This window comes from Rhinolophus ferrumequinum, chromosome 8 (assembly GCF_004115265.2).
Source record: "Rhinolophus ferrumequinum isolate MPI-CBG mRhiFer1 chromosome 8, mRhiFer1_v1.p, whole genome shotgun sequence".
Taxonomy (NCBI): domain Eukaryota; kingdom Metazoa; phylum Chordata; class Mammalia; order Chiroptera; family Rhinolophidae; genus Rhinolophus; species Rhinolophus ferrumequinum.
In genome coordinates, this window is record NC_046291.1 from 83,478,475 (window position 1) to 83,503,419 (window position 24,945).

General features: G+C 43.7%; 1 protein-coding gene across 1 annotated transcript in view; it reads left to right on the top strand.

Moving 5' to 3' along the window:
• Nucleotides 1-24,945, top strand: part of TMEM163 (transmembrane protein 163) — a 211,502-nt gene that overhangs the window by 107,442 nt on the left and 79,115 nt on the right. Inside the window, exons 3-4 of the mRNA XM_033112420.1 lie at nt 23,378-23,421; nt 24,789-24,880. Of these exons, the coding sequence (XP_032968311.1) occupies nt 23,378-23,421; nt 24,789-24,880 (136 nt within the window). The remainder of the gene's footprint in view (nt 1-23,377; nt 23,422-24,788; nt 24,881-24,945) is intronic.

The window sequence follows — 24,945 nt, forward strand, 5'->3', positions numbered from 1 at the left end:
CCCCAAAAGAGTATGAAGGATATTTTAAGCCCCTGTGGGTGGGGGATGGGGTCAGGTTCCACTTGGCCGAGCTGTAGAAAAATGTTGCTTTGTATGCATGTGCCTGTGCACACAAACCCAGGTATTTATATATCCACTTAGGCTGTGAGGTTTTACATGGTCAGAATTGCATCTAGTCTATGTGTCAGATTACTGGGACGAGACGAGAGGAGAGTAATCACAGCTGCATAGAATTAGTTTGGATGTGTACAGTCTTTTTCATATTAACTATGCCATGGGGAAGTGTTGTCAGATGTCTTTTGCAATTCGTTATCAAATTAATCTTCTCCAAATGGCTGCACGCAACATTACACATTCAAATCTCATCACGATGGTAAACGCTTCACTATTCACGTGTGTAGTAAGATGGAAATATAATTGGCCGACGAGAATGTCACCTGTTACATTTCTGTTTCTAGAAGGGTTATACCAGTGTAGTAGAGGCATTGACATAACCAAAATGTTCTGCCCTTCCCTTCAATGGGTATGTCTGGGTTGGTTCTCTTGTTTGGCTTTGGTGAGAGTAATTGCTTTGACATGGGTAAATCCAGAACCCAGAATGTGTGACAGGATCTATATGTGGATTTCTTTTTTCTAGCTAAATCCTTTGATTAAGACTTTTAATAGAAACCTGCCAGAATACAGCATATCTCATCTGAAAACTATTTTTTCCTTTTTCTCTTATTTTTAAATTACGAAACTAATATAACCGTATCATCATAAATAGAAAAATCGGAGGGTTAAAAGAGTTATTCAGACAGTTTCCCCTTATTTGGGATAAAAGTAACTGTCCTGGGGGCAGGAGGCTCGCAGTGGCTGGTGGGGGCATCCAGGGAAATGCCTCCTGGCTGATGTGGGTATGGCCTGAGTAGCTGCGAAACACCTGCAGGAGACTGTACAGTTGAGGGAGAGACTTAGGACCCTTCCTGCTTCTTGTGTCTGGGGTCTGAGTCTCTGCATTGCAGCTCTGCCGTCACTTCTTTCTGGGGCAGCTCCTGCTGGCTTTGGGGACACTCTCTCCTCTCCCTGTCACCGCAGCCCTAGGATTGGAATTGGCTCCTGACTGTTGCACGTTCCTGGGTGACTCAGCACCCCAGTTTTGCTCCTGTAAACCACAAGGTAAAGTCTTGTCATCTGCTCCTCTAGGTGACTTCTGTTTCCTGCTGGGAACTTGACTGACAGAAGGATTTTTGAGGAAAGGAAAGGATGTTCTAGAAGAGAGATGATGTGTGACTCCCACAGAGCAAGAACCAATTTTGGCTCTTGAGAGGAGTTCATTTAGAGTCCATGCTATGTGTGCATGTATATGACATATGTTTGTCTATCTAAAAATGTTAAAAGAAAATGGCCGCTGCCTTCATTAAGTTCAGGAAATATCTATTGGGTGCCTGTTTTGTGTCAGCCTCTTTTGCTGGCCCTGGGGAGAAGTTGGAGGAGGGTTTTACAAATAGGAATAAGATCGTTGTGGCCCTTGGGAGCTTCTAGGCTGGAGAAGTCAGAACAAGCAAACAGAAGTTTGGATGTGATGTGATAGTGCACAGATAAAGGTATTTACCAACTTAGAAAACGTTGGCTGTGCAGGATATCAGGAGAGAGTACATATAGTATCTTTGTTTAACGATACCTGACTTTAAGAGATTTTAAAGTCTTGTCCCTACCTCTCATCTTCAGACAGCATTTACGCATGTAGCAGGGGAAGGAAGGAAAGCTTGTGCATGGGAAGAATGGAGGTGGGCCTGTTTGCAAGTGCAAAGTGTGCCCTTTCGTTTGGGACTTGAAATGTTTGCAGATGCATTAGATTTGAGAAAGGTGTGTCCCCTGCTGGCCTTAAATCCTCAGCTTTGTAAGCAGAGAGGCTCAGGAGAGGCTAAGCCATTATCTGCCTCTCCTGCTGGCGTGTGAGGGAGCCTTTTCTCTCTTCTGAAAATAAAACTTTGGCCTCTGAGAGGCATTCAGCCTGATTGGTAAGGGGTCCTGCTGGGCCATTTGTTCCAGGTTAAAATTCTTACTGCTACTTAGTGGGTGGCCTTTTATATTGGGACAGCTAGCTTACTTTGCCAGCTAAAATTAGGCTCACCTGGGATCCAGCCCTTATAACTTGGGATGCAGCTTTCTGCAAACATGACTACAAAAGATCTTATTGGCAATTTTTGTTTCCTAATTTAGGGCTAAGTGAGAAATATAACAGTAACATGCTCTTCAATGACTAAAATAACTTTGTAGAATTGCACAGGCAGGTCATAATTCCTTATCTAATATTTTGTGACTTTAAGATCTCTAGAAGTTTTCAAAATCCTCATATCCCCTTTGTCCTTTCTTTGTGTCTCCCCCCCCCCCCCAAACTACCACCAGCTGATCAGTCAAATGCCTTTTCCTGAGGGGCTTGTCCACCCATGGACACTGCTGATGGCCTAGCCCCCTGAGAACCCCTCCCTTAACCACTAAACTTTTCAGCCCTCATTTTTCTGCTCCCATGGTTCCTTTTGTTTTTTCACTGACTTCCATCTTTGCCCACCTCTTAAGCACAGGCATTCCTCAAGTTCCTTTGGTCGTCGGAAGACGGGTTCTTGGTGTCATCACAGGAAAGAATTCAAGGACGTACGAATAAGCCAAGCAAGCAAAGCCAAGCAAGCAGAGGTTTATTAAAGGAAGAGAGTACACTCCCAAAGTAGTGGGAGTGGGCAGGACAGGAGGAGGGCAACGGCACCGAAGAACAAAGAGGCTTAGGTTTGATTAGAATGAGGGCACAAAATAGTCAAGATTTAGGGGTGGCAGTCCCAGGCGGGTCCTTGCTGACCACTCCTTCCCTTTGGGAGGTGGGATTCCCTTGTTCTTATCTGCCCTTGTTGGAGCTGTCATGACGACACAGTGGTGGAGGTTTCCCCTGCCCATATGCTAATAGTATTATAATCAATTACAATTAGCTTAAATTTCACCTTGAGGAACAAGATGGCCACCGGGGCTACCAAAATCTAGTTCTGGCAGGTTTGGTAACTGCATCTTTTTTTTAAGAATGATCTCATTTCCTCTCTCCTTTGTCTCCCTTTACTTCATTTCCTCCCCAGTCTCTTTCTGCCTACGGTAACACTTCCTCATCCTTCTTTCCATGGAAAGCCCTCCTCCATATCCCTTGGCTCTCCTCTTTCTGGACACGGGAGGGTTGGTACTGCTTGGACACTTGCCTCCCCCAAACAGGCCTGTTTTGACATAGAATGTTCTCTCCTGCTCACCTGTTGAAATCCCGCCTAACGTAGAACTAGCCTTGTCTGTGACTCCTTCAGGTTCTCTCCAAGCCAAGCTGGAAGCACTGCACTGCCCCGCAAGTTCATCCCGCCTTCCTAGGGTGTGGGCAGTGGCTCCCTCTGAGGGAAGACTTATCTCCAGGAATGTGACACAGGGGTAATGACATGGAGCTAGGAAAAATCCTGAGAACGCAGTCTGTGTGTCTGTCTTCCCCCACCGCACGAAGAGCGGAGGGGCAGGGATTGTTCTATTCACCTCTTGGCCTGCAACCCTGCACACATGGAAGGCTCTCAGAAAAAGTATGTTGAGCTGAAATAAAGGCAGGTGTCAGCATTACCCCAGGGAATTGTCTGACAACAGAGGGATCAATTCGCAGCCTCAGCTCCAGGATGAACAGAGGCAGGAGTCAGGGGGGCGGGGGGGAGTCTCACCATGATTTTGATAGCTTTGTTTCTAGACTTCTTAACCAGGACCCATTTTGTAGGAAAAAAATCAAGGCCATGTACCTTTATAAAGTTATCCCCAGCTATCAGTACTTGTGCTTTAGGGTCGTTTTCTTCCTCTTGATTCTTCCCCCTCAAACTATGCTGAAGAAAAATCCCCAGGCTAAGGAGGTCACAACTCTCCCCTCACCTCCACCTGGCTTCACATCCCTAACTGCCCTTTTTCTCCCTGGAACCTCACATGTCTGGGCTGGTCTTGTTGGTAAATGGGTTCTACCTCTTTCTCCATCATGTGGTCTAATCACTGTTAGGCCATGGGGCACCTTTAAGCATATTAGAAAAAGGCCCTCTTTCCTGGGTGTGGATGCAGCCCCCATGCCCGGTGCTCAGCCTGGCCAGCCCTCTCGCCCAGGTTTCAGCCCTCAGAGGACCATTCAGCAGGAAGCCCTTGGGCAGTGGACAGCCTGCACCGCTGTATGCGGGACTTTGCCTCACGCCAAGCCCTCATGCGATCTGTTCCATCTTGTGGCTGGCAAGCACAATGGCTTCTGTTAATGAATTTACCCTCCTATTTGGTCTTCAGATAATTTCTTCATCCAAGTGGTGTTTTCTTGGTGCAAATTTGAAGAACACAAAAGACTTGGACAAATACTAAAGAATTTTGGAGAAGGTGACATTTGAACACACCTTCCTAGATCTTTGGTATAGTCTGTGCCCTGGCTCTGTTTTATTATTCTCTTAATGCTTGGCCATTTTTCCCCCTACAAACACAATATGCAGATCTTACTTAATTTTATTTTATTCACCTACTCTGTCTCCTAAGTTCCTAGGATTTGTTGCTTCTTTACTGTCTGGCAATATGGGTTTTATTTCTTACTCGTAATTGCTGTCTCGATCTACCAGTGTTTTCATAGTGGTTTAGAAAATTTTACTCTAAAAACTTAGAAACATAATTAAAAACACCCACTATATGTGGTAGCCAGAAGCGCTGGCACACAGGCCACATAACAGGTGACGGCTGCCTGGGCAAGCTCTGTACTGTGGGTCCCTCTCCAAATTTACCTGAGGGTCCTTAACTCCCTGGGCTCTAATAATGGAGGCAGAACTGCAACTGGCATCCTAAATATAATGACCAAGTTCCAGCCAAAGAGCATTTGCAGTTTTGCAGGATGAAGGGACACAAACCTTAAAACAGTGAAGTAAACAAACTAAAACTATCTAAAATATATGGCAACCGGAATCCTATGGTTAATTGAATAATGTTTCAATTTTAAATGATATTTTTAATGTTTGAAGTTACATTTACCTTTGTGTATCAGCATACTTAACACTAGAACAGCACAGAATTCTCAGACTCAATCTATCTGCATACTATCAAGAACTACCAATTGGTCTTTACCTCTTTACAGTGGGGTTTCTCAACCTTGGCACTACCGATAATTTGGACTGGATAATTCTCGTGTCGGAGGCTGTCTTGTGCATTGTGGGCTGTTTAGCAGCGTCCCCTGCCTCTATCCCAAGATGCCAGTAGTATGGCCCCTCCATCCCACAGCTGTGACAACAAACAATGTTTAACCATGTCTCCAGACGTTGCCAAATGTCCCCTGAGGGACAAAAGTGCCCCCAGTTGAGAAGCACGGGGTTTATACTTTGCTGATACACCTTGAATTTCACTTTCTAGACTGAGCCCCTTCTAACTGTCAGTTACGTATTTTTAAATTCGGTATATATTTCGTAGAAGATGGAAGGATTCTTATCACTTGTTTTTTTCCAGGTGTTAGATCACACACAATGAGAATCTGTTTTGTAGAGAAACGGCCAGTTTTCTGCCTTCATGTGCCTTTGTGGTCTCTTTGTGTGGTGTAATAATGATAACATGCTGGGAAGCCTGAAATCTCTGTTTCCTCTGGCCCTGTGAATAAGCCCGTGAAATCCTGTCATTTGCATAGGTGCGGCTTGTTCTGGAGCTCGAACGCATGAGAGGTCCCTTGGTGGTCAATCCAGTGGCTTTGTTTGTGGGGCTTGGATGTCTGGGGCATGGTGAATCTTTGCAGATTCAGCACTGTGTCGTAATTCTGGACCACTGAATATTTAAAAGGGGATGCATACAAATAGCATCAAAATATCATATGAGGAGATGCCAGTGCAATAATCATTTTTATTAGTTTTCCAATTTGAGGAATATTGGCTCTTCGCAGGGCTGTGCAGACTTCCTTGTACAGGTCATGAAGAGGAATTCATTTCAGATCTTTAAGCACTTCAGGGCCTGTATTAAGTATATGGTGCTCTGAGCCTGGGCCAGGAGGATAGAAAGATGCACTAGAAGGGGATGTGACTTTAAGTCAGGAAGGAGGATTCTAGCCCTGGATTTCAGATGTGCTGGTGGTGGGGCCGCAGTCAAGTTCCTTCCCTCTCTGGACTCCCATGCTTTTTCTGTTAAATAAAGATGTTGGACTAGATAAACCATCTCTAAGGACTCTTGCAGCTCTAAGTGAAAATGTATGGTTTTAATTAGAGTGATAATGAGCTTGGTATTTTCAAATATAATTAAACTGAGTCGAAGAGGTATCTTTCTAAGAGGAGGGATAGTGGTAGGATATTAAAAATTATATTTACTCCATCAGTGAATCTTTAAAGGGATGGATGTAATTAATGTTGCCATGGAGAATTTGTGGATTGAGAATCAAAACTGTCTTTGAATCTTTTTCATCGGTAGTCTCCGCTCTGAAGCGAACTTCTTTGGAATATTTGTGTGCATGTGTTTGGAGGCTGAGGGTGGGGGAAACTGTATCTTCCTCTCTCTGCAAATCTGGGTACCTGGGTGTGAGTTCTAGCTTTGCTGTGTGATTTTGGGAAAGCCACTTCCTGTCTCAGGGCTCAGTTCTCATTTTAATGTGAAGAATTAAGCTTTGGTCCTGTGCAGAAAAGGTTAACATAGCAGGCGTACCCCTTGCATGGGGCAACTTGGCTAGTAAACAGTTCTCTACATGGATATTAAACTTTCTCTGAATGATTAGAGAGGCTCACTGAGCCTAAACTGTCACGCAAGCAACGTGGTTTATGCTGAACACTTGCTTGCCTTCTGGGAACCTGGAATTTTAGTACATGCTGGACAGAAGGTACAGTAGTCCCTCCTTAACCATAGGGGATATGTTTAAGAACTCCAATAGATGCCTGTGTTGGGGAGAAAAATTTTCCTCTATCCTTTTAGGTTCTTTTGTCTGGCCTAATTATTAAATTAACAGGAGACAGATTAACAAGAGGAACTAACCAAATTTAATTACATACCTATTTATGGAAAACCTATATACATGTGAGAGTCAGAGGCCCTACACACAAGAGGTTCAGAGACAAAAAGGTAAAATGAGGTATATGTGACAACCTGAACTAAGGAAGGAGGTAAGAGGCCTAAGGATTCAGAGGGGAAGGAGGGTAATTCGCAGCACGTTAAGATGAGCAGACGTTCAGTTATGAGATGTTTGCCCTGCCATGTATATATAGGTCACAAAAAATTATCTCTGGTACTAACTCTAATTATTGGCAAGGCCCCTAATTTACATTTTTTTTAGGCAGTGAGGAGGGGATGGGCAGACGTTTCTGCTGAGCCCACAGGGTCTCCATTGCCTTCAGCTCAAAATAATCCACATGCCAAAGTAAGACATCCTGGGAAGGCCTGTTCTGAACCTCTTCAGTCTCTTTGAACCTCTTTGAAACTTCTTGAGAAATTTCACATTCCAGAAGTTGGGTTGCTAGATTGCTCCATCTCATTGAACCAGCCTCTTAGTTCTAAGAACAGGTCGGTTCATTTAAACAGTTGTATCTAATTTCAGGAGGCAGTGATGCAAGGCGGCTCTCAAAGGTAGGGCTATATGGTGTGAGCAATCAGGTATTTAGTAAGAGGCACTTCTGTGGAAATAAAGAAAAACAGAGTTAATGATTGGAGCAGGCTATAATCCCAGCTTCTGAGTTCTGCAGGCAGCTAGTAGAGAAGATATCTAGATGTCTGGCTCAAAGCATCTTAAGAGAGAGAGTGAGCTGGCAGTGGCAATTGGATAGATTTTCCTGGTCTACACAGTTTAAATGTTTCTGGTCATCTTTCTGAGTGGCCCTAGCACAGGCATGAAGATTGTTCACACATGACGTGCTGTGATGATTTCCCTAACGTTCATATCAAGTTGTCTAGCTTCCATGTGCAGGGCTTCGGGAAATAAGGTAGTTTTAGTTCTGAATGATTCTAAGCCAGGAAGGTGGGAGAAAAATTGGCAATGTTAGTTTGGAGAGAAATAGCCAGATGTTAGAAGAAACTAGCACAATTCAGGATCAAGTTTACAAAATCTTAAAACACAATGCACAGTACTAGAATCTAATATCCACAAAAGTGTGTTACTGAAACATATTTTTTCCCCTCTAAAATCACCCCGTTTTACAAAAGATGGCTCAATTAAAACTAACTTGTTTGCAAAATAAGTCTAGTTTCAATAAACTTGGCCTGCTGTTTACATAGGTGCAGTAAGAAGAGTAATGAACCATGCAGGCTCTTTCGAAGCTGCTTTGCCGGAACTTTTCATAAGGAATCTCAGATTGAACTTTTTTTTTTTTAATTTATTTTTAATTTATTGGGGTGACAATTGTCAGCAAAATTACATAGATTTCAGGTGTGTAATTCTGTATCACATCATCCATAAATCACACCGTGTGTTCACCACCCAGAGTCAGCTCCCCTTCCATCACCATACATTTGATCCCCCTCACCCTCATCCCCCACCCCCCAACCCCTTTACCTTCTGGTAACCACCAAATTACGTTCCCCAGATTAATTTTCAAGCCCGTGGCCATCCTGTGGTCACCGACTGCCCTCCAATCCCCTCACCCTCCCCCCCACCCGCCACCCCTCCCGCCCATCTAGCAACCCTCAGTTTTTCCTCATTGTCTCCCAAACTGTTTCTGATTAGTTCATTCACTTATTCTTTTCTTTAGATTGAACTTTTAAAGACCTCTTGAGAAAGGGTCGCGTGAGATGGTGTGAGATTTCATCATGCTACTCAGAACAGTGTGCACTTTAAAACTTATGAATTGTTTGTTTATGGGGTTTTTCTGATTAATATTTGCTGACCATGGTTGCGCAGGCACTGAAACCACAGAAAATGAAACTATGGATAAGGGGGCACTACTATATCTATGTGATGAGCCCCTGATAAAATCCTTGGGTACTGAGACACTAACAAACTGACCTGGTAGACAACTTGTTGCTAGAGAAATTAAGCATGTCCTTTGTGACTTTCCAGGGAGAGGACTTTTGGAAACTTGTGCCTGATCTCCTCTGCATTTTGCTCCGTGCACCTTTACCTTTGTTTATTCGGCTTTGTATCCTTTTGCTGTAATAAAGCTTAGCCATGGGTATAACTATATGCTCATTTCTCTGAGCTCTTCTGGGGAATCACTGAACCTGAGTTTGGTCTTGAGGACATAGGACATAGGTACCCTAAAACTCCCTGAAAAATCTCTAAATTAGAAATATTTGGGTTATTATTATTTTTTTTTCTGAGTAAAAAGTATTTCAATACTTTAGGCTCCCTCCCGCCCCCCCAGCTTGGTAGTGAGAAAAGTTCATGGTGGAGGCAAGTGGATATCAGCTGGCAGAAATCCTCCTGTTCTTTGGTCAAACCATAGCCTAGTTGGCCATTAGCTGTGTGCTTCTGATTGCAAGAAAATAAATGCAACTGAGAAACGGTCATTGTAAAGCAGGGGTGTCCAAACTGCGGCCCGCGGGCCAACTGCGGCCCGCAATCCATTTTTTATTGGCCCACAGCAAATTCCAAAAATATGTTTAGTTTACTTAAATAAACCAGGTGAGGCAATACGTACTCACCTGGAGTGAGTGGCCCGGCTGTTTGTGTATTTTACTGAATACGGCCCTTGGTGAAAAATGTTGAAAAAAGTTTGGAAACCCCTGTTGTAAAGTGAGACAGTAACTTGTGTCAAACGCTGGTTGTCGCTACCAATTCAGTGCCAATAGGAGTTTCCAATTTTGGATGTGGTGAATGGGGAGACTTTGTTCAGTGAAAACAGCTCAGTTGTGAAACAGCTTGACTGAAACACCTGAATAGTGAGACAGCTCGGTTGTTAGAGCTCTGGCTGGCGTTATAGCTCCAGCTGGGGAAACACAATCTTTGGTGTAAACTGAAATTGCTCTCTGTTGAGGCAGAGGTGAAGCTGGCTTATATAGAGAAGAGTGCTCACCCCCGTCCCTTATTGATCCTTTTCTATGCAAATGAGGGCTCCAAATCCTCATGTTTTTTTGATACAAATAGCACTTGGTCAGAATGGAACCACTGCGATTGGTTGGTAAAGATGCAAATGAGGGTATAGCCGTGCAGCTGTAATTGGATGGAGAAACTCTCAGTCCTATTGGTCAAGTTTCAATTCTGGGATCTCTCTTAGCAGGGTGGACTCAGATGGCAGACATACAGTGTAGGAGGCTGTGGCTTTTTCCTGAAATGCACCATGCATGAAGAACCTCTATAAACAATGGCTGCTAGACTCTGGTTATGAATTTGAGCCCAATTAAGCAAGAGGGGTCCTTTTTGGCAGGTATATTCTTCTTGGGGCCAGCACTAGGCAATACTATTTCAGCCATTATCCTATTATTAATAGCTCTGTGTGTGTGTGTGCGCGCGCGCATGAGTTATACACATTGGTGTATTTTTCTATGTTGTTGAATTGGATATAATTGGATTTTTAAGACTGAGGCTATTTATAATTTGAGGGGAGCTTATTGTTTGATGAAGTCCTCCTGTGAATTGATTCCTGATTTATCTTTGAAGCAAAACCAACATAAGTGGGGGAGTAGTGTGAGCCTTAGCATCCAGTGTTCTGTTTGAAAGAGATGTGTGCATGTTATAGCAATCAAGAGGGTTCCATTTACTAGCAATAGAAATCCTTCATGTTAGTTTAAGTGAAATAAATGAGAACATAATTACAGAATGTCATTGGCCCGATCCATGGCCTCAAGCAATGTTGTCAGATTTTGTTTCTCTCCATCCCCTCCTCCTTCCTTCTCTCTCCTGTCTTCTGTGTCACCTTCATTCTCAGGCTGGCTCTCCAATCTGTGGTGGCCTTGAATTGTCCCTCAAGGCAGGGTCAGTTTAGTATCAACTATCTATACTGAGAAGGGACAGGACCCCCCCACCACCAAAAAAAAAAAAAGATTCTTTTACCAGAAGAAGGAAGAAAGAAGAATAAGCAAAAACAACTCTCCACTATGTGTGTTCATATGAATACTTTATTCACTCATTACCTTTTGCGGCATTACAAATCTTTTTTAAGAGCTTAATATCATTTCATAGTATGAATGCTTAATAAGTTATTAAATCACTGCCTTACTAATGGACGCCTGAGTGGTTAATGCTTTGTTATTATACATCTGTAATGAACACTCTTGTGTGTATTCTTTCTGCACCTGTGCCAGTATAAGTATAGAATATATTTCTCAAAGTAGAACTGCCACATTCAGTGAATGTGTATCTTACATTTTGTTAAACACCTTCAGTTTCCCTTCAAAGAGGTTTCCTCACTGACCTTGCATGAGAGGATTTGTATCCCCATACTCCTACCGACACCCAGCATTTAAAATAGCCTTTTAGTTTTGCCCTTTTAATAGGTGAAATGAAATGATGTTTTCTTTTATTCAGTTTTTCCGTCTTATGATTTACTGGCTGTTTTGATTTTTTTTTTTTCTGAAATTCCCTATTCATGTTCTTTCTTCACTTATCTTTTAGACTCTTGGATTTTTTTTAAAAACATGATTTGTAAGTATTCTTTTTAAAAATTAAAGTATAATAGATATATAGAAGTGTGCACAGATCAAATTTATGCAGTTTGATGAATTCTCACAAAATGAACACACCTGTGTCACCACCACTCACACTCACTCATCTTTTCACCTCAGAAGCCCTTCTCCTGCCCGCTTGTAGTCACCACTCCCTGCCCAAGAGGTAACCACTACTACACTGAATTCTACCATCATCCATTGCTTTGTCTGTTTTTGAATATTATATAATCATAATTATAAATAGATTACCTGTCCAATGAATGCTTTTATTTTTGCCTTCCTTTCCCTTTATCCTTATTTGTTGAGATTCATACATGTAGCTGCAAGTAGGTATAATTCATTTATTGTCACTTTTGTATAGTATCCATCGGGTGAATCTACTACCCATTTATTTATCCATTCTACTGTTGAACATTTGTACTGTTTCCAGTTTTGATAATTATGGATACTGCTGCTGTGAACATTTTCGTAAGCATCTTTTGTTATCCATATGTATGCATTTTTGGGGAATATATATCTAGGAAAGGAATGGCTGGGTCATAGTGTATGATTAGTTTTTATAGATACTGGCAAGCAGTTTTCTAAGTGTTTGTACTAGTTTACACTTCCATCTGCAGTTTTTAAGAGTTCCAATTGGACCGCATCCTTGCTAATATTTAATAGTGGTCAGCCTTGCTAATATTTGAAAAGGTATCTCTGGTTTTAATTTTATTTTTCCTGGTTACTAATGAAGTTGAGCATATTTTAATGTTTATTGGTCATTTCTGTATCATCTTTCATAAGGAGACTGTTAAGTCTGGTTCATTTTCCTATTGGGTTGTTTTCTTCTTTCCTTTTGATCTGTAAGACTTCTTTGTATATTCTGGATCTAGTCTGCTGGTTGTTGTAAGTATTGTAAATATCTTGTCCCACTCTGTCTTGCTGTTTTGCTTCTAATGGGGTGTTATATTTCAATTTACTGATATTTTCTTTTATGATGAATGCAATTATGTTCTGTTCAGGAAATCTTTTCCTTCCACCAAGATTAAGAAAATATTCTTCCGTACTGTATTTCAGATGTTTCCTGTGTTGTTTTGTACTTAACCTATCTACAGCTCATCCACAATTTTGTGTGTGAGTGTGTGTATGGTGTGAGGTGGGGTCAGTGACTCAGGGCCATTTATTGAAAAGACCTCTCCCTCAGTGTACTTCAGGAACTCCTTTGTTATAAATCAAGTAACCATCTATGTTTAGCATCTATGTTCTTTCGTTCTGTGGTCATTTTGGTTTTCCTTGTGCCAGTACTATTCTATCTTAAGTACCATAGCTTTGAAATAAATCTTGATATCTGGTAGTGACTATCTTGCAGTTTTATTGCTGTTCAGTATTGTCTTGGCAATTCTTGACTCTTCACTTTTCACTTAAACTTTAGAATCATCTTATCAATTCTCTCATAAAAAAATTGATAGAACTTTGTTGCTAATATTGAGTCTACTAATCCATGAAAATGGTATATCCCTCCATATGTTTAGTCTTCTTTAATTGCTCTCAATAATGTTTTATTATTTTCCTAGTAGAGGTCTTAAACATTTTTTATTAATTATTCCTAGGTATTTGATTTTTATTCTGTTAAAAAGAATACCTTTTTATAATTGCATTTTCTTACCGTTTGTGGCTAAGATAGAAATAGTTGGTACTTGTGTATTGACTTAGTATCTGGTAGCCTAATGTGTTGCTGAATTCACTTATTGGTTCCCTGATTCTGTCTGCCAGTTTGCCAGAACTTCACTGTTCTAATAATTGGGGCCTTATGGAGACCTAGGGCATGAAGGGAAGCCGCATGCAGCTTTGAGTGTCACAGTGCTTTACGTTTAATCTTGGTAGTCTACCTCGGGGAGCATCTCCCTGCCTTGTGAGCAAGAGAAAACTGCACGTCAGATAGTGCAACCTCTGCTCCTCTCATTGAAAATGCCATTGGTCTTCTAACTACCCGATCTTACAGTGGCTGTCTGAGCAATTACTCCTTTGGTTCCACCTACCTTGCTGTTCAGTGTGTGGAATATGGGGAAAGGGTTTAAGAGTAAATGCTGCAGCTCACTCCCCAACTTGGTGTAACATATAAGGGATAATATTTGGGTTCTTGATGAATGTACCATTTGAACTCTGCATAAGATTTGATTGAGGTATGTTATCAGCTCTCAGCATCTTCTCAGTGTAACATAAATTTTAATGTATTTGGCACATACTCTTTATAACTTGTGGTTTGAGGTTGGCCTTTTTCTGGTTTCTTTGATCATGTTCTTTCTCTGGTTTTCCGTGCTCTTTGTTGCTTTGGTGGGTTTTATAGAGGTGAGCAGCAGGGAGGGAAGAAGGGGAGTAAAAGTCTTTATTCTGCCAAGTTTGGCTTTTATTCTCTGAGTGATGTTAATAGTCTTCTAATGACTTTGATTAGCTCAGATGGGTAAATATTTATTTAGCACCATTTTTTTTAAGCCAAGTCTTTGAGGTCTTATTCAGTGCATTCCTGTTTCCCATAATATGTTCTATTTTTTTCTTTAAGTTCCTTAGCAGCTCTTTAAACTGAAGTGGTATGGTGTCAGCAGAGTGGCCATCTTAGTGACCTGGCAAGGATGACCTTAGGTGGCAACATCCATGCCATTGCTAGTTCTAGTTGCCCATAGTACGAGCTTTTGGTTCTGGCATGAATTAATCATTGCAGGTTAAGTAAAAACCAGACATTATTATTAGGGCTTAGCAATTCCTCAAGCATTTATTGAGCGTCGACTATGTGCTGGTACTTTCATAGACTCTGGGGATATAGAGTTGAATACAGTGTAACCCCTGACTTCAAGTTTGCATCCGCTGCTTGGAGAAGTCCCAAGGATCTGTTCTGTGTGATAAAAGGGGACGGCAGTAGGGGCAGAAGGCTTTGGGTGCCAGAGGAGAGACAGGCACTGAGCCGAGTTAGAAATAATGGACTGAGCATGAGCATTCAAACTTCAAATTCCCAGCAACCAGAACCGCAATCACAACAGAAGGCTAGAGAAGACAAACCGTGAGGGTTCTGTTTTATAAAAATTGCCACTATCTCTGTTTTTGATTCAATGAATACTTTATTAGGCAAAAACAGCAGTGTTCTGTGATTAAGGGATAGTTAGGGCTTTCAGAGGCGTATTTCATCAAATCATTGGGCAAGTAACTGCTGTATCCTCAGCTTATCATAGCAGTATGTGCCATGTAGTAGTAGGTGATTAATAAGCATTTGTTGTTTATTGAATGAGAGTGGCGAGCTCAGGCTGTCCCTGTTGGTCTGGACAGGGTGCGTTGCAGGACAGGGTTCGAGTGTACTCTGAGGACGCCTGGTCAGCCTGGCCAGGGACTTGGCCAGGCCTACCGCCCACAGGCAATCATAGGAAACCACAGCACAGGCAGGAGTAAAATTATGTGCAAGGGAGAATATGAATTGACATTCAGTAGAAACCGCGCTTTCACCGATAGTTCTGGCAAGTGAGGTCTTGGGAATGAATGTAGCACCAAGTGAGGGTGGGTTGCTTCCTCCATTGAAAATAAGTCTTGATTATCATAAACGTTCATAAAAGTTGGGTAACCATGGCTTCAAGCAGCCCTTCCTCCTCTTTATTCCCAGTTTGTAGAAGAAGCAAAGTAAAAGTGTGCTGTGCGGTTGAAGGAACTTCCACATGAAAAGCTGGGCTCTTGGCATTTTGTCTTGAAGCTGGTACCTTCTGTGTGTATGACCGCTGAGAACCCATCTACCCTAGGTCTCTTCCTGTTAAGTGACAGTTGTCCCGCTCCCATTCCAGCAACACAGATTCCCACTCTGGAATGAGGGTCAGTGTGCTTCATGTTACGCTGACTGAAGCCAAGAGAATATATGGTGTGTTGGAGGCAGCGGGGGTGCCCTGGTCCAAGGTGGAGACTCTCCTTGGGTTCTCATTCCTATTTTTTTCTCTTGTGCACAATTCTGGGCTTGCTCATGGCTTTCTGGGGTCAGGGCTGTTCTTGCTCTTCCCATAATCCTAGGTCTTTGTCATTTACAGATGATCCAAGTTCGTCTTTAAAGAATGGTCCTTAGAAAGGCTGGTTTCTCCTTTGTACCTCATAGAGTGCTGGCTGCCACTCCATTTTCTCAGGGAATGGCTGCCTGGAACACAACTGGGTCTCTTGGAACGATGAACCCTTAGCTTTCTCTCTGAAGACTCTGTTTGCTGCAAGTCGGTGCTAAGGTGTTACTTCAGTCAATCAATCAATCAATTAAAAAACCAGTCAATCAGAATGCCTTCATGTATTCAGGCACTGATCTAGGCATTTGGGAGACATCAGGAAACAAAGCAGAAAAGCTTCCAGCCTTTGTAGTGATTACATTCTAATGGACCGAGGGGGCAGAGACGGTACACAATTTTCATAGATAAGTAGTCCAGCAAGTTTGTGGTAGAGGATGATACGTGCTCCAGATAAAGAAAATGCAGAGCAAGATGAGGAGGAGCTAAGATGTGGGAGCTGGGGCAGGTTTAATATTTTAAATAGGGGGGATAGGACAGGCATATGAGGTGAACTTTGACCAGAGACATCAAGGAGACGAGGGAGTGGCCGGGTGGAACCTGGGGTAAGAACTCTTCAGGCAGAGGCCTGAGTTAGAGCCCAGCCTGGCAGGAGCATGCCGGGCTGTGGGAGGTCAGTGAGGAAACCTGCGGGGCTAGAGTGGCACGAGCAGGTATGACAGGTAGGAGGAGAGGTCAGCCCATGGTACCTCAACCATTGTAAAAACTTTGGCCTTTACCCAGAGTGCAACAGGTTGAACCACTCTGACTGTGTGTCAAGAATGCTTGGGCAGAGAGAGGTACAGGCAAGGGGCCAGTTAGGAGGATATAGGGGTGCAGGCAAGACATTTTGGTGGTTGCTTCCTGTTGTGAACCTGAACGCAAATGCATCTTTCATTGCACAGTGGCCCAGGTCACTATCAAATGACACTCTGTGCCCCCAGAGCAGTAGCTCACGGGCAATATCTTACCACCTCTTTAAGCCCACTCTTGCTGTGGGTTGCACAGGTTATTGTGGGGGAGGGACTGTGTGGCCACTTTATGTACATGACCACCCACCTCTTGGTCATGTGAAAGAGACAAAGAGAGGCTTATGATCATCCCTGAGGTCTTGGCAAGGGTTTGCCTGTCTGCAGACAGGCAGAGCCCCGGAGGCTGGGTGGGCAGTGTTCATAGCCTGCCTGGAGCCAATGAGTGGTCCTCAGGTTCTACAGAAGGCAAAGAGCTCTCAAAGAATGGCACAGGCTTTGAGAACCTGGCCTATGGGGCAGCTCTTTGTAATTTGCTGAGAGCCAGACCTTACTGTAGGAAATACTGGAGGCTGCTGTTCATGTAGCACAATGAATATTGGCCAGGCATTTGCTGGGAACTGCAGAGATGGAGGTGAAACGACTGTCCTTTCCCTTAAGTTGCTCAGGGACTACATCTAAAGTCACATACTTAAGCCCATTGGGTCAGCCAGCTACCCAGAGGGGCCAGGCAGGTGAGCGAGGCCAGCTGGGTCTAATGCTGCAGGTCAAACAGGTACACAACAGCACATGCCCCATCCAAACAGCACTGGCACCTCTGGGAAGAAGGGACAGTCCAGTGTTAGTAGGTCTCAGTTTTTCCAGAGAAGCCAAACATCTAATCTAGGTGTTTTCCCTCCTTCCCTCCCTCCTTCTTTCCCTCCCTCCCTTACTCCCTCCTTCTCTCCCTCCCTTCCTTTAAACTTGTAAGGGCTCCTGATTTAAAAATGCTGGTAATCAATTTTAATTTGAATATTGTATAGATCAAAACCAAAAACTTCCACATTTCATTCTCAGGTCCCCCTTTTGCAAATTTTGGTTTAAGCAGATAAACTAGAAAGGGAAGTCCCTGTGCTGCAGCTGAAGATGAGTAGTTTTATGAGCTACGCAGAGGTTTTGTTGCTTCGTTTTTCAAACTGCTTCATCCTCTTTGTGAGTTAGAGTGTAACTCAATTAATTTTGACCCCTCTTAGCTGTACCTCTTTTCTGCCTACGTTGCAGCAAGTGTGATGAAGGTGGGTGTTGGAAAGTTGGCTTCTCAAGTTGGGTTAGTTCCATGGCTCTGGGTGAGGTTGTTGCCAGGCGTCAATGTGACAGAGGTGGTCTAAATAAAGTGGGATTTATTAACAGAGCGTTACTGGTCACAGAATTTAGCAACTTGGAAGTGTTATGGGGCTCAGTGTATTGCTAAAAAGTGCTAAGGCTCAAGGTAATTATTGCCTGATTTTGGGGAGAATGACAGATGGATCCTCGTTGTTGCTATAAATCTAGCCTGTAATTGAAATAGTGTTCTTTGTTTGACGTTGTTGAAGGGCTCTGGCCTTGACCCTCAGTTGCCTTGCTGGCACTCTGGCCTCTCCGTGCATTTCCAAGGCACTTTGTCTGAACCTCTGCAACCCTCCCGCAAAACCTGATGGTTATTCAGCTGCTGGATTTGCATTTGGCTTTGCCCTCACAATAGGTTGCCTGGGTCTCTCCATTTTCCAGCTGTCTTTCTGTTTGAATTTGAGTTTCCAGCTGACATGCTTTCTGGCTTGAATGTGACTTAGTTAAAGAAGGTCTGGTCTTTAACCAGACCTGTATAAATATTTATTTAAGACTTCTGTTTTATGTATGCTTCTGGGAGGGTGGCTGTTCTTATCCCCTTGCCACATAAATGGAAGTAGAGTGTAAGACAAGCAAAAAACCTGGGAGACAGGAGTTCCCTTAGACAGGGAGTGACATTTTGCTTGTGTTCCATACCCGGGCTTGCCTGGCCCTCCACCATGCTCTTGTGAACTCTTTGGGGAATTAGCAACCCACTCATGTATGTGAGTTGGCCTAGAGAGAGGAATTCATGAGGTCACAATAGAGATTACTCCCAGATGTGCATCATAAATCTGGTTTCTGCTATTCTATTGTAGATCTTTGGCTATATTTTTATGAGTTGGGCATTCACCCCCCCCCAATAGAATAGATTTCTTGTTTTGATTTGAATGGTCCTATGTAATGGTTATAGAAAATGTGGAAAATACCAAAAAAGTTGAAAGGAAAAAAAATCTACTCAAATATTCCCACCCACCAAAGATTAACCACTTTTATCAGTGGAGAGCTTTTGTTTCTAGTTGTTTTCAATGATATTTTTTTAAACATGGTTGTATTGTAAAGCTAGTTATAATGCACATGTCATCTTATATCTTGTCCTTTTCTACCTACTTTTTTGCTAAAACAATAGGGAAATCTCATAAGGTTCTTTTTCTTCCCTTTGCTTCAGACAGAATGGCCTCACACATGCCAGGAGTTCCACCTCAGGTCCTTTGCATGGACTTTTCACATTATCTGGAAGAGTATCTGGAAGAGTATCACACTATTGTTCCTCTCAGTGCCTGCATGGCTCACTCCCTCACCTCCTCTAAGTCTTTGTTCAAATGTCACCTTCTCAGTAAAGCCTTTCCTGATCTCTCTATTCAGTTTGCACCTATGTTATTAGCCAGAATGCTTCCTGACCTGGATCCCTTCTTTCCCGTGGCATCCAGTACTGATGGCACCAACAGATCACTATCTATTCATTATCAATATCATTATTCTAATTAATATGCTAACATAAGCATTAACCAACATTTTTAAATGTAAGCATTTTTAAATAGCTACATATAGCTTATTTTTTAATGGACCATACTTGAATCATCACCCCACAGCTGGACATTTAGATTATGTCCAGTGTTTTGCTATGATAAAGTGCATAAACCTACAATGAACCTTTTGTGTATAAAGTATTTTTCACTGTTTAGACATTAAAAGAGATCCTTCGACATGGGGTTACTGGCTCAAGGTATTTTATATTAAGACATATGGCTGCAAGTGATTCAAACGCAACTCAAACTGGCTTAAGCAAATTAAGGGAATTAGTGGCTGATATATTTGAAAAGTACAAGGGTAAACTTCAAGTAACGCTGATTCCAGAGGTTCAGCCCATGTCACCATGGTGGTCTGATTTGTATCTCTTGAATCTCTGCTTTCCTCTGTGTTGGCTTCATTCTGAGACAGCCTCTCCATGTTTAGGGCAACATTGCTGCCTTAAACGCCTGTTTTCCTGCTACCAACTCTACAATCTCCTCTTAGAAAGACATCCCCTTCCCAGTGTTCTCAGCAAAACCTCAGGACAGGTTCTCCGTGGCTCGCATTGTGCCGTCTTTGAATCATTCACTTTGGCCATAGGACATGAACATACTAGAGTGGGGATAATGATGGCACCCCACCCAAACCACATAGTCTGAGGGCCAGGGAGGTACTGTTTCCCAGAGGAGACCCAGAGTGCCCTCACCTGGGGAGGGGGAGGGGGAATGGGAATGGATAATGGGCGGGCCCCAAACTACTGCTCTTCATTTTGCTTATGAACATTTTAAGGACTCTGTGCCTTAGGTTTCTTTTTTTTTCCAAGAAGAATAAAGAAGAAGACAGCATGGAAAGTGAGGGGCACTCAGTCACACCCTAAGCGTGCATTTTGGGTGTGTAAGGCCAGCTGGACCACATGGCAGTCTCCATCCACTCTCACCACGAGGCAGGAAACGGGCCTCAGCTCCCTGGGGAATGAGGCTCCGATGGCCTGTAATTCATGGGGGCCACTGGCTCCCTAAGTGCATATTTCAGTTATGAGCTATGGAGACAGGTTCCAAATGTGAGGAGCAGAAACGTTCTTGAAACTTTTCCCTGCGGGATTCTGACAGCAGTGCTATCCAGATGAATTTGGAGGCTGCTGATAGTCGAGTGCTCCATTCCAGAGCAGCTGCGGTGTTTGTGAAGCAGACTTTGCACCGTCGGCTGACAGACCCAGGACTTCATTACCTTCAGCTCCAGGCCCGCTGCCCTGACTGAGCGCCATCTTCCTAGGAGAGCTCTGCTGCACGGTGCCCGATGGCCTGGCTCTCCACCGACCTTGCCAGCTTGCAGCATCATTGTCTGAGGTCGAAAGGACCCTTGTCTGTTGTCCACTGTTGAATTTCCACCTGCCTTAAAGACACTGCTGGACTTTTGTTGCACCTGTGGTGGCTTTCAGCTACTCTTACCCAAGTACATGTGGGGCTTCAAGGGGGTACCTTGTAATCTCTGCCTTGGTGGGTCATTCTGGCCACAGCCTGCTGTTCTTCAAATGGAACCCATTCTTAGTATGAGGGAAGTTGAAAATGTTCTGATGAAAACCCCATAGTTTGCTCTCTTTCTGTGAGAACAGGGGCTGTCTAAACCAATCTGACCCTTTCTTTTGAGTCTGTTCTTATCCCAGAATTCGGATGTGTCACATTCAATTATAGGACAAAAGAAAATTAAGTTATTACTTTACACTCTTCAGAAATTCCTATAAGGCTGCTGACGTCTTCCATTCACATCATGGGCGAATGGCTGTTTGCTGTTGTTTCATTTTGAGAACCAGGGAGCTGCTCACCAAGGGAGGCTGGCTGAGGGCCCTTCAGTGGACCCTGGGTTCTCCATGCAATTTTTGTCCTTTTCTCCCTTTCGATCTCATCAGGGAGATTAGCCGGAGCCAATTTATAGGTAAATGATGCATGGTCATCCTTTCCTTCTGTGAAGGGCTCTGTGCTAACTTCGAGCGCTCTTGCTCACATTGGCCTTGGTGCACGGGGGACAGAACAGTAGTAATACTCCACTGAGCAGGTTGAACTCACACAAACAGAACTTTCCAAAATAGTTCTTTGAACGTTTGACATCTTGGGCATTGACTCCAACTGAGCCAAGGAAACCCACCATTCAATGGCCCGATCCTTTGTTGGAGTCCGGAGTCGACGAGACAAGGGTCTTCCATATAATCAAGTGAGAATCCACCTCTTTGAAATCTCAAGCCTGCTGTCTACATGTCTGGTATTACCCAATAATGCAATTAAAACTTTTTAGAGAAATGATTTACTGCTTAGAAAGCAAGCGGTCTTCTGTGCTGGCGAGGGGAGTGCTTTTCTAGCTGTGTTCTCCATCCTGTGGTGCCCAGGCCAGATAGACACAATACAGGAACTCCAGCTGGGTCACCCTTCTTGATCTGTTGTATATATTGAGCATCTGTGCAAGATGTTAGTGGTATTTCAAAAGATTGTGCACTATTGGTAAAGAAGAAACCCACAAAAAGCACGCAGCTAAGATACTCTAAAAACAGGTTGTAAAGGAAAAAAACCTTATACTCATTTTGACTTGTTTCTATGAAAGTTTAGTAAGCTTAGTTAACAGTGACTGAGCACTTCCTGCAAGCCGGGCTCAGTGCTCTATAGAGCATCTTGGTGCTCAGGGGAACCCCCCACCCCGAGGGATCTGTTGCCGTTTTTGCACATGCCCATGGGGTCCGTGAGGTGAGTTCTCTGGGAGGGTCTAGTGCCCCTTTGCACTGCACACCTGGGTTGCCGAGAAAGCTACAGTTGGTCTCGCTGCACACAGCTGGCTCTGCCCGTCTCCTTATGCCAGGAAGAGCAGCAGCAGGGCTAACTGGAGCAGCTCATTTCAGAAACAAAGCCGGTCAGGAATTGACTGGATTGCACTACACAGACTGAGCACTGGAGTGTGGCTGAGTCTCAGGAAGGGCTTGGAAACTTCTGGTAGCCGGAGGGTTCTCTCTTGCCCCAGAGCTGAGTTTACCCCATATTTTTCTCGCTGCTCCTCAGTCTTCATGGCAAATGATGGCCAATCCTCACTCCAGTGTTTATAGGTTTCAATTCCAACAATGTAAATTTACCAGCTCGACTCTCTTAGTCTCAATTCCTAAATTCACAGAAGATGAGCTCTGCTTGCTTCCCATGGGGTCAGATGAGCGGTTGTGGCTGGGGGCAGGGGTACAGAGCACAGCAGGGCTGTCCAGGGCCCGTGCTTGGATCTTATGGGTGGGACAGAGAGCAGGTCCCACAGAAGGGACATGTGTTGAGCTGAGTGGGAGTTTTGACCTTCATGCCCCACGCCTCTCTTACTCCATGAGTGAGCGCTTGCAACACCTGTGCCTGGAACAATCCACTTCAAGGCTGTGCTGACCCACTCATGGGTAGGATTTCATATTTTTGGAGGGCGGACATTTGCTTGTTCAAGATGGAGAGCTGTCTTTAAGTCAAAGTGAGAACGGTCTGTGAAGCTGGACATTGCTTTGCCACAGAACAGATCACTGAATTAGACAAAAGTGCTACTCCATTGACTTACCCCTCAAAAGTTAGGTTTTTAAATATAGATAAATGTTTTAATGATAATTGTCGCATCTATATTTGTATACATCTGTTGTTTGAGGTCATTTGTTATTGTTTTTCTAAACAGTTTTTCTTGAGGTCTACACTGGATTTTAAGCTCCGAGGGGCAAGAGTTTCCCAGCCCCTCCCCCCCCCCACCTGTGTTAGCAACGGCGTGTGTACGTGGGTACCACCAATGACCTTATCCTGGGGAAGTGCGGGTGGTTGTACTTTCACTTTGAAAGTTTAATGTAGTTCCCAGCTCTCTATTCCCTGTTGCTAAATTCTCAAAGTCTCAGCAGTCGTTTGACTGACAGCTGCTTAAAACTTTCATTCTGAAACCGATCCTTTGGTGCTCAGAACACACTGGGAAGGGAGGCTGCTGCAGGTGAAGTCTGGAATCTTTTCACGGCAGTCTGTGCTTGTTTTAGTTCTCAATTTTTACAACTACAGTTAATTTTTGATTTTATTCTCTTGGAACTTTTCCACTGATGTTTAAAAGGGCATATTAAATATATGAATATACTCACAAATGAGAGAAAATATCCATGAGGTCTTCAAATATTCTGAATCATATTTTCTTTCTTTTTAGCTGTCTCCGTTATGAGGTACAGCGCCTCTGCTTTTGGGTTTGCAGTAAGTAACCTGAAATGTACTTTATGAAGTTTGTACATTTTTCCTGAGCCCACAAGTATCACCCTGGCTCTCAGTTAAGAGGGTGGTTAACAGATGAGAGCTGAGCATGACAAACATAACTTGTAAGGAAATAGCTTCTATAAGAAATTACAATTTAATAGAAGGAAACTACAGTGGTGCTGTATGAGTCTCAAGAAAGATTAGGGGCCACATTTCCCACAACTGATTGAGAGGGTGTTTAAGGATTTTAGCACTTTCCCCGCCCCACAGGGTTGTAGGTTTAAAAATGGGCACACACTGGAGTGAAGCTTTGCTGGTGCAGGCAAAGGTGCTGGGAGTGAAGAGTGGAGTTGCTGGTGCTAGGATGAGTCCGGCTGTAGGCCGACTAGGGGTAACCTGGGTTCCTCGCCTGCTTCCTGATGGGAGTTGGTTAGGGTAGACGGGTCTCGGGTGCTTTATAGGCTAGGCATGTTGAAAACTTGGGTGAAGCTTCCCCATATCCCTTCAAGAGACTGCTAATGCTTGTAATTTTCCAGACGACAAGTGTGGTATGGCGCAATGGCTCCTACAGCGAGCTCCTGTAAACACCCCTCCTGTGTAGCTTTAGGGTTTCCTGTACCTAAGGGTACGTGTTCCTGTTTCTAAGAGTAGGTGTTCCTGTTCCCAAAACTACTTCTTCCCTTTGTTATGAGAACTTCATGTTTTGAGGGTTGCAGATTCTTTTCCAAATCTTTTGAAAGGTGTGGACTGTCTCCCCAGAAAAATGCACATCACACACACATTCACACTCACTCACACTCCTTTCTCTCCCCCTCCACACTCCCTCATGCACTCCTTCATTCAGATAAAAGCATTGAATTTTTGTATATAATTTCCAAGTGTCCCAGAACCCTTGGGCGACGCCCCCCCCCCTTACTCTAGACCCCAGGTAGAACCGTCTCATTGAGAACCAGAAACAGACTGACCCCGAATCTTTTACTTGAGATATACAGGAAAATGCTGAAATTATCTACTTGCCACGGGGAAACAATTTCACATGTGTCAGAATAGTGTAACCTTCCCATATCTCCAGAGCGCTGGGAGCCAGAAGCCCTGGGAGCAGACAAACCACACCACACAGTGTGGTTTCCCTGGCCCTGGGAGCAGTGTGAGGTAAAAGGAGGATGTGGCATGTGGGGTGCCCTGGGCTCAGACCCCCAGAAGCCACCTTGAGGAGGGTGAGTGGCCTGTGTCATAATGATGAGAACCCACCTCACTCTAAGGTCACCTGCTCAGTTGTTCCGAGTCCCTGAACAGTTGTCTTTAGTCTTCACAGTCATGTCCTATTAACTCTGCAAAACCACTAATGCCGTGTCTCCTTCTCCTAGTTTGATGCCGTCCTTGATGTCCTGTCGTCGGCGATTGTCCTGTGGCGTTACAGCAACGCGGCCGCTGTCCACTCTGCCCATAGGGAATACATGTAAGTGGATTTCCATCTTCTCCCAGCCTGCAGGAGCCTTGCAAATGAAAGCTACATAATTAGGT